This window comes from Miscanthus floridulus, chromosome 1 (genome assembly GCF_019320115.1).
Source record: "Miscanthus floridulus cultivar M001 chromosome 1, ASM1932011v1, whole genome shotgun sequence".
Lineage (NCBI taxonomy): Eukaryota > Viridiplantae > Streptophyta > Magnoliopsida > Poales > Poaceae > Miscanthus > Miscanthus floridulus.
In genome coordinates, this window is record NC_089580.1 from 5486816 (window position 1) to 5495865 (window position 9050).

The 9050-nt window shown below is 48.7% G+C and overlaps 2 protein-coding genes and 1 pseudogene across 2 annotated transcripts; 1 reads left to right on the forward strand and 2 right to left on the reverse strand.

The window, feature by feature from the left end:
- The first annotated feature begins 596 nt into the window (after positions 1-596).
- On the forward strand, positions 597-2505 carry LOC136471601 (glutathione S-transferase T3-like). The gene is made up of 3 exons (XM_066469352.1): positions 597-824; positions 1341-1779; positions 1862-2505. The coding sequence occupies exons 2-3, from the start codon at positions 1351-1353 to the stop codon at positions 2450-2452; spliced, it is 1020 nt and encodes a 339-aa protein (XP_066325449.1). The 5' UTR covers positions 597-824; positions 1341-1350; the 3' UTR covers positions 2453-2505.
- Positions 2506-2593: 88 nt separating this feature from the next.
- On the reverse strand, positions 2594-3873 carry LOC136451453 (protein ALP1-like). The gene is made up of 3 exons (XM_066452162.1): positions 3720-3873; positions 3279-3634; positions 2594-3246 (listed from the first exon to the last, which is right to left on the reverse strand). The coding sequence occupies exons 1-3, from the start codon at positions 3776-3778 to the stop codon at positions 2594-2596; spliced, it is 1068 nt and encodes a 355-aa protein (XP_066308259.1). The 5' UTR covers positions 3779-3873.
- Positions 3874-5524: 1651 nt separating this feature from the next.
- LOC136451463 (aspartyl protease AED3-like) lies at positions 5525-8612 on the reverse strand (annotated as a pseudogene).
- Positions 8613-9050: the final 438 nt, after the last annotated feature.

Here is a 9050-nt window from a genome sequence, read left to right on the forward strand (position 1 = left end):
CATTGTCTATTAATAAGTACCATATGATCAAGCCACCACCGACATCTCTATCTGTAACTTTCCAGAGCTTCATCTAGTAAAGTCTGGGAATGGAATTTACTTTGCCTTGCTTGGTGACCAAAATTTATGTTTGGATCCTTGCAGAAACGAATGGCCAGACAGAGTGGATACTCAGGCATGATACCGGTGTTGGTCTTTTGCTGCCAAGTCTATATTGCATTAAAAAAATTCATGCACCATGGATTTTACATCATGTTACCGGTGGTAAAAATGACCAGAATGCGCTAGCGGAACATGATGAATATGAGTGGATTCTGATAACGATGAGGAGGAGATTATTCTCCACAATGAAGATAACGAACAAACCAGCTGCAGCGGATATCTAGAGATCCTTGCATTCCACCCTTAGAGCAACTCCAACAGTTTTGCAAATGAGGTTGGCATCCTTGAAAATTTGGCAAAACATGCAAAATTCCTCTCCAACAGCTTGGCAAATGAGGTTGGCAAATTTACGAGCTTGGCATTCTACCCCTCCGCGTGCGTATCTTTCCGCGCGCGGACTCCACTCCGCATCCCTCCCCCGCGCGTCGCTGGCATCGTTCCCGCGCGCGAGACGAACTTTCACCTCCTCCTTCCCGCGCCCAGCTGAGCCCTCGCCATAAAGATCGCGCGCCCGCCCCAATCCTCGCGATCCTGCATCGGCGACGGACTCCACCTCCCCTGGCGGCGACGGACTCGACCTCCCCTGGCGGCGATGGACTCCACCTCCCCTGGCGGCCGTGATCTCCCTAGCTGCATCGGCGACGCGGCATCAACAACCCCTGGTATGTGGCCGCGATCTTCCCCTGCACCATTGACGAACTTCGGCAGCTGCTAGGGTTTAGGGTTTGGTCCTCCGCTTGTGCCATGTATCGATGATGTCTAGCCCAGCACCAGACTAGATCTGCCGAGTAGGGCTAGCAGCCACAGTCCGCTGCAAGCCGCCTAGCCGAAGACATGAAAAACTGCCTCTGATCACCTCCAATCCAGCCAAGTCTACTAGTATTTGGATCAGATGCACATATACTGGTATAGTAGTATATAGTAGTATCTCACATGCAGGATAATATATGCCGTACAGAATACAGATCATATGTGCTGCAATTGTGACAGGAGTTGGTGATCATGTTCTTGGATTAGCGTAATGATTGTATATATATATATATTCTTTCCTGAGTATTCATTCATACAGCATATACATATTCTTTCCTGAGTTTTCAATCGGTGGTGATCATGTTGATGTGTGGGTAATTTCAATTGTGCAGTAATAGGCGTGTTCACATTTGTCATATTTTTTGTAGACTCATTGAAATGGATGGAGATGGTTTTTTGTCGGACATTCTTCTCGATGGACGTGATGCTGAAGTTGGAGGCTTGGACGACCTCACCATTCCTATGACACAAGACACTCAAGAAGTCGATGCGCAAGTGCAGCCAAGTCGCAGTACAAGTAAGGGATCGAAAAGGTCAAAAAATTTTCATTGGAAGGAAGACGAAGTTGTATGCGCCGCCTGGTTGTACGTTAGCAAAGACCCCATCAACGGGGCCAATCAAGCTCGTGGCACATTTTGGGGTAGAGTACATGCATACTTTGAGGAGCACAAGGAAACCGAAGCTGTGCGGACAGAGAGTTCGATTATGCATAGGTGGCTTACAATTCAGCATCAAGTGAACAAGTATTGTGACTGCTACGAGGCGGTTGAGCGTAGGAATCAGAGTGGACAAACTATTCAAGACAAGGTATATATGTAATTTGTGTTCAATTAGTACCTTAAATTTGTTTTTTTTAAAAGGTATATACATTGACCAATTCCCTGGACAGATTTCAGAAGCATCGAAGATGTACACCGGATTAGACAAGGACAAAAAGCAATTTACTCTTCTACCTTGTTGGAACATATTGAAGGAAGAAGACAAGTGGAAATCCAAGAGGATTGAAATTGCCGAGATGGATAAACAAGCAGCAACCAACAAAAAACAGAAGTCCACAAAGGTGTCCAGGCCAAGAGATGAAGAAGGCACCAGCAATCAACAAGGTAAAGATGATGTTCCTCAAGAAACCCAAGCAAGGAAAAGGGCAGATGGGATAAAAAAGGCAAAAGAAAATCTTAGGCGAGGAGGTGGGGAAGCTTGCTTGGCTGCGTTGGACGCGATGTGGGCAAAGAAGGAGGTTTCTGACAAGGAAAAAGAGAAAGCAAAACATGAGAGGTTCATGGCGTCAATTGAGCTAGACAAGGAAGCACTGGAGCTAGAGAAGAAGCGCGCAGCAACTGAAGAGAAAAGAGCTGAAGCGGAGTTGATCAAACAGGAGAAAGAAATCATGTTTGCGGACACGACCTCCCTCAACCCGCTGCAGCGTGAATGGCTTGAGACGATGCAGAAGGAGATTGTTGCTAGGCGTGTTGCAAAATAAATTTAGTTGGTGTCAAATCATGGTTCAAGTACCTTTAGTTTGTTTTTAGTTCATCCGAACCTTTATTTATTCATCTCATGTTTAGCTAATATTGATTTGTCCATCACTATAAAAAATAAAAGACATAAAATTATCATGTAGCTAATATAAATCTGGATGATGGTTCCATAGGTGTTCGATGAGGTCTTCTTTCATTTGCACGTGTGTTTCCTTGTTTCTGATCATTCTTTGCGCCTCAATATATTCATCAAGTGTACGAGTACCTCGGCCATGAGCAGGTTGGACATTCTCACCACCATAATCAAAACGCTCGTTAGGGTCGACCACGAATCCTTCATCTTCCACAATCATGTTGTGCATGATCACACAAGCCCTCATGATCAATGCTAACGTCTCAATGTCCCAAAAACGAGCTGGTCCTCGAACAATCGCAAACCTAGATTGAAGAACCCCAAAAGCTCTCTCGACCATCTTCCTCGCTGCTTCTTGCGCTTTGGCAAAATATTGCCTCTTGTTCCCCATAGGAAGAGTGATGGACTTGACTAAAGTAGCCCATGACGGATATATACCATCTGCAAGATAATAACCCATATTGTAGTCATGGCCATTAACGGAATAGTTCACTTCTGGAGCTCTACCTTCCGCCAGGTTATCAAACAAAGGAGATCTATGAAGAACATTGATGTCATTATGAGACCCGGGCATTCCAAAGAAGGCATGCCATATCCAAAGGTCGTTCGAAGCAACAGCCTCCAAAATTATAGTGGGCTTGTTCACAGCCCCTTGTACTGACCCTGTTTATCATATGGACAGTTCTTCCACGCCTAATGCATACAATCGATGGACCCTAACATTCCTGGAAATCCTTGTTGCTCACCCAATGCAAGTAAGCGTGCTGTGTCCGCCTCATTGGGATATCTGAGGTATTCATCTCCAAAAATTTCAACAACTGCAGCAACAAACCTACGTAGGCTCTCAAGTGCAGTACTTTCGCCAATGCGAACGTACTCATCTGTCGCATCAGCTGGAACCCCATAAGTGAGCATACGCATTGCGGCAGTGACTTTTTGGAAGCAACTCAATCCAAGAACGTTGGCCGCATTCCTTTTCTGCACAAAGTACTCATCGTGTGCTTCAACAGCATTCATTATGCGTAAGAAAAGTTCCCTAGACATCCTGTACCTGAAGAAAACAAAACTAAAGTTTGACAACTCTAATAATATTTGAGCACATAAAACAAATTAATCCGAAGTTGAAGAACAACAACCTTCGACGGAATATTTCGGGGCCGTATGTTGGATTGTCCGCCAAATAATCTCGAAACATCCTGTCATGGCCACCTTCTCTATCCCGGTAAAGAACTCTATGACCTTCGACAGAGCCACCGTGTCTTCCTTTGTCATTGGAAAAGGTTTGCACAATTCGAGCAGCCGATAATATTAGGGAGTCATCATCATCGGATGATGAATCATCCAATTGTCTTCGCGCACGGGACCTCTTCCTAGGCATGATTCCCAGGGCCGGCTGGTGGAGGAGATGGGCAGCACACAGGGAGGAAAAGATGCCGGCACAGGGAGGAGGAGATGGTCGGCTTCTGTTGGTGTAGGCCGGCAACGGGAGAGGAGAAGGATCGGCAACGGGAGAGGAGAAGGATCGGCGTTTTGCGTGGCGGCGTGGAAGAGGAGATCGCGACCTCTCCTTCGCGGCGGCCTCCTGCGTGCGACGAAGGAACCCAGGCGCTCGACCTCCCCACGTACCGGTCAACAGAAAAATATTGGTGGGCCCTTCTTTTTTTAGTTTTGCCAAGTCAAAAATAGGGAACTCTTGGAGATGGTCTATTTTTTCACTTGGCATATATTTTAGCAAGTTGCCAAATCACAAGATTTGCCAAGTTAATTTTGGCAAACTCTTGGAGATGCTCTTACAAAGAGATTCTCTTCTTGCACAGATCAATGAGAAGAGGACTGGCGTATCATTTGAATTCATCAAAACTAGAGGACTTGGGTGACTTGTCCCCAAACATGTCTTTCATAGAAAAAATAGGAACATGTTTTCCATATACATCACGGTAGCCTTCAGTTTCATTATATATATATGGTGTACAGGTTAGAATGGGAAATAATCCCAATAAACAAGGAAAGATAAAATTGATCCTAATAAACAAGGAAGCATACAAATTACATATGTATTTCCGTTAAACACCCCCCCCTCCCCCCCGCAGTCGTAGCACGAGGTTCCCGAATGCAAAGGCTGGACCAAAACTCCTAGAAGAGCTGAATCGGGAGACCTTTGGTCATGATATCCGCGAACTGATGTCTCGAGGGGACATGTAGAACCCGTATCTGGCCAAGAGAAACCTTCTCACGCACAAAATGAATATCGATCTCAATATGTTTTGTGCGTGGATGGTGGACCGGGTTAGAGGTCATGTACACCACACTCACATTGTCGCAGTAGACAATTATTGTCGCAGTAGACAATAATTGATTAGTGGTGCGAATGGCACGCTAGACCTTGCCCTTTTGCTGGGAAGTATGAGGACAAAAAAGCTGAAGGAAAATCCCATGTTGATGAAAGAAATCAACATTAATATGATTGACAAATTCGCGCCTGTTGTCAGACTGAAAAGAGCCAACGGAGGACTGAAATTGGTTTTGCACATAAGCGACAAAAGCAATTAGCATAAAATGAACTTCAGACTTGAAACGCAGCCAAAAAGCCCAGAAATAATGAGTGTAATCATTGACTATAATGAGGTAAAATTTGTAACCAGATGGGCTGACAATGGGCGAAGTCCAAAGATCACAAAAAACAAGCTGAAAGGGGGCAGTGCTAACAGAGGTAGATCTAGGAAAAGGTAGACGTACATGTTTGCCAAGTTGACACGCATGACATAGAGAACTACCAGCTAGTTTATTACAAGAAATAAGCCCCGTTTTATTCAAGGCTGTAAGAACATCGCGACCGGGGTGACCGAGACGACGGTGCCAAGTGTCGGAGGATGTGACAGTGGAGAGTAGGGCAGCTGCGGATGCGGAGGTGCGGGTGCCAAGGGTGTAGAGGTCACTGACACTATTGCAATGAAGAATTGTGCACCAAGTACACAGGTCCTTGACAGAGAAACCAAACAGGTCAAATTAATTCCACGGAAACAGAGTTGTCAGCATTGAAACGGCGAACGGAAACAAGATTTTTAACAATGGAAGGAACAAGAAATATATTATTAAGAGAGAAGTTGGATGAAGGAGTCGATAAACAAGAGGATCCCACACGTGTGACGGGCAATGAGGAACCGTTGCCCACGGTCACGGACAGTGTGGGAGAGAGAGGGTACGAGGAGTGTAGGATACCTGCATCAGATGCCACGTGGGAGGAAGCACCTGAGTCCATGATCCAGTCATCTGCAGAGGGATTCTGCATGGCGTTGAGGGCCACAATCATCAGCGCAGAGGTGTTGTGCGCTGGAGGAGTCGGCGGTGGACATCTGCGCGGGGGCGAATATCGTGTAGGCCTGCGTGGGGGCAGGAGCAGGGCACGGGCCTAAGACGCCGGAGGCGGAGTTGCCATGGCCGCGACCAGCAGCATGCTCCGGAGGGGGAGAGGCGACGCCGCCAGTAGGGAACCCAGGCGCGACCACCACCGGTAGAGGACCCCAAGGGGTCATGCAGACCCATAGGCCAGTGGAAGGGGTAGGCCCACCGACGCGGTTTGGCGGCAGCGCACCACCCGATGGCGGTCCACAGGGCTTGCCATGACTGCCCTTGCCGCGACCGCGACCTCAATTGGGCGGCGGGGTAGGTGTGTCGGAGGAGGGCGTGGCGTAGAATAGAGAGACGGACGATGACGACGCAGGGCGGCCCAAGCTTGTTGTGCGACTGCTCGCTGGTGAGGAGCAAGTTGCGAGTCCTGGCGAAGGACGGCAGGGGCTCGGTGAAGGCGATGATGTCGGCGGCAGTGCAGAAGTCGTTGTTCAAGCCACGGAGAGTGTTGAGGACGAGGTCCGACTCATGGACGGGGTGACCGATGGCACGCAGGGTGTCGGAGGTCGTCTTTTGGCACGCACAGTAGTCGGTGATCGACGACGTGCCTTGCGTGGTGCAGAGGAACTCGTTGCGCAGGAAGATCGCACGGGAGGCCTGATTGGCAGTGAAGTGGCTGGTGATGCGCACCCAGAGTTCATGGGCGGATTGCTCATCCTCGACGGACACATCCAGAACATCGTCGGCAACGAAGGTGAAGAGCCATGTCCGCACCGTGTGGTCCTGCTGCGCCCAGAGCGGATCGTCCGGGCGATCAGGGGAGCCATCGATGTGGTCTAGGACCTCGAACTTGCCGCAGGCAGCCCGGAAGTAGGTGGACCAGCGAGAGTAGTTACCGGCCTTGAAGCTGAGGGTGACTGGCACGTGATTCTTGATGTTGGCAACGGAGAGGACGGTGGCGATCGAGGCGGAGAGATCAGCAGCTACGGTGTGGCCAGACATGGCGCTGGTTGTGCTCTCGCTCGTGGAGGACGAGCAGGAGCTGGCCGAGATCGGCTGCCGCAGTGCGGAAGGCGTCACGGATTGCGATGTACACTGAGAGGGCAAGCCGCGTCACGGTGGTGCCAGAGTCCAGGATGACACCACGGCGACCCGTGTATGGGTCTAGCTGGAGGTCGCGCTCAGTCACACCCGGCACGCGCGTGCTGCCCACACCGACGCCGATAAGCCGCACGTAGGAGAATGTGCCCATGTTCGGGTTCCATACCGTGGGGGTGAAGGACGCTGGCCGGTGGGGAGGTCTCCACGGCGCCGGCACCGAAGGTGAGGGTGGAGGAGTGGGAGCCAGGGTTTGACAAGAAGTCAAGGAGACAGTAGGAGAAGGTCGTGGCGTTGTAGCCAAGAGCAGCAATCTGGCTCGGGCACGATATTTGGCCACGACCGAGGCCCAGGATCCCCGCGCCCGGCGCCCCGAACAGGCCCTTGTTGTCATCACCACAGCCGATCAACAGGTGCGGAACCTAGACGCTGCCCGCGAAGGTCATCATCTCCTTGATGAAGTCTCCCACCGTCGTAGAGCCGTCCCCGAAGCCCACAACGTAGACGCACATCATGCGCTTCGCGTCGCCGCCGCCGGATCGTCCCAGCGCTTGGCAATCTGGCGCGTCATACCCCATTTCGCAGTATTACGTCGAGTGCCGCGGGTGGAACACGAGCCCGGACTGCGGGTATCACCGCCGGCATGGCTAGCACGGCAGCCACGTGACGTGGTTGCCCGTGTCCAGCGCCAGCAGCGCCTCGACGCCCGGCGTGCCCACCGCGATCTTGGCAATGTATGTTGGCTTCGCCAAGGAACCACTCAAACACACACACGCCAACGCTCTTGGCGAGAGGTAGAAGAAGCACCCATAGAGGAGGAGCTATTTTTTTATAGATATGAGGAGTCAGAACTGTTTTTACATGTAGAGTAGAAGCTACTTTTGATCCTTCTGCTCTGGCTCCAACAATGGTTCCTGTGAAGGAGCTGTTGGAGTAGGAGTCATGCCAAACATGCACTTAGTTTTGTTCAAAGTCAAACTTGCTTATCTTTACTAACAACATTTATAGATAACAATACAAATAAACATTTACAAAATTAAATATATTAATTAGATAAGCCAAGAAAAAAATATTTGGGTAGTGCATTTAATGATATTGTAGATGTTAATATGTTTTTATATAAACTTAGTCAAAAGGGCAACAAAATAACCCTATATTGTATAAATGATAAAAGGACAGTTACGAGTCGTTTGCTTCGATCAGAAGTGACCTTGAGTTTTGCCAAGGCCGCAGGGGTTGGTGGTTATATATGAGAAGAGAAAAGGAGCTAGCGAGAAGGTTGCTTTGATCAGTAGATTAAGAGCATCTCAAAAAGTCTTTCTAAAACTTATTATCTAAACCATCATAAGAAAATCATTTGAAAAAGAAAACCGTTTTCCACACTTGAGGGAGTTAAACTCATTGTCCATCTTTAGCTAGAGAGAGAATTTCAAAATAGATGATAGCTATATTTGGATATTCAATGAGAGAGAAATAGTTTTTTAAATAATATTTTTTAATGAATAATTGCAAATCTAGAAGCTGTTATATAAAAATTTGAGATATGGTACCCTGTCAGCAGTTGAGATGGCGACTGGGAACATGTCGGCACCTCACGGGCCGACAGGATCATGCGCGACGACACGGGTCCTATCGGCTTCTGGTGCGCCGATAGTTCCTGTCGGTCCGTGGAATGCCGACTAGTCCCGTGACCTTCGCGATACGCTGAGCCCCGTGCGCCGATAGGTCATGTCGGCCCGTGGAATGCCGACTAGTCCCGTGAACTTTGCGATATACTGCGTCCCGTGCGCCGATGGGTCCTGTCGGCCCGTGGAATGCCGACTAGTCCACATGATACAGGTAGGCAGAGACGGAGCCATGCGGAGCCGAACCAAACGAGTCCTAAGTTTTGTTCAAAGTCAAACTTGGTTAGCTTTATTAACTAGATTTAATTATAGATAAAGATACAAACATCTACAACATTCAATAGGTTCATTAGATACGGCAAAAAAAATTTGGGTTGTGCATTTAAAGATATTGTA

Excerpts from the sequence above, each read along its gene's own strand:
- LOC136471601 (XM_066469352.1), top strand. The coding sequence starts at position 1,351 with ATGGATGGAGATGGTTTTTTGTCGGACATTCTTCTCGATGGACGTGAT. Across the intron at positions 1,780-1,861 it reads GACAAACTATTCAAGACAAG|ATTTCAGAAGCATCGAAGAT; the intron begins GTATATATGTAA and ends TTCCCTGGACAG.
- LOC136451453 (XM_066452162.1), bottom strand. The coding sequence starts at position 3,778 with ATGTTTCGAGATTATTTGGCGGACAATCCAACATACGGCCCCGAAATA. Across the intron at positions 3,635-3,719 it reads CCCGAAATATTCCGTCGAAG|GTACAGGATGTCTAGGGAAC; the intron begins GTTGTTGTTCTT and ends TGTTTTCTTCAG. Across the intron at positions 3,247-3,278 it reads GTCCATCGATTGTATGCATT|GGTCAGTACAAGGGGCTGTG; the intron begins AGGCGTGGAAGA and ends TATGATAAACAG.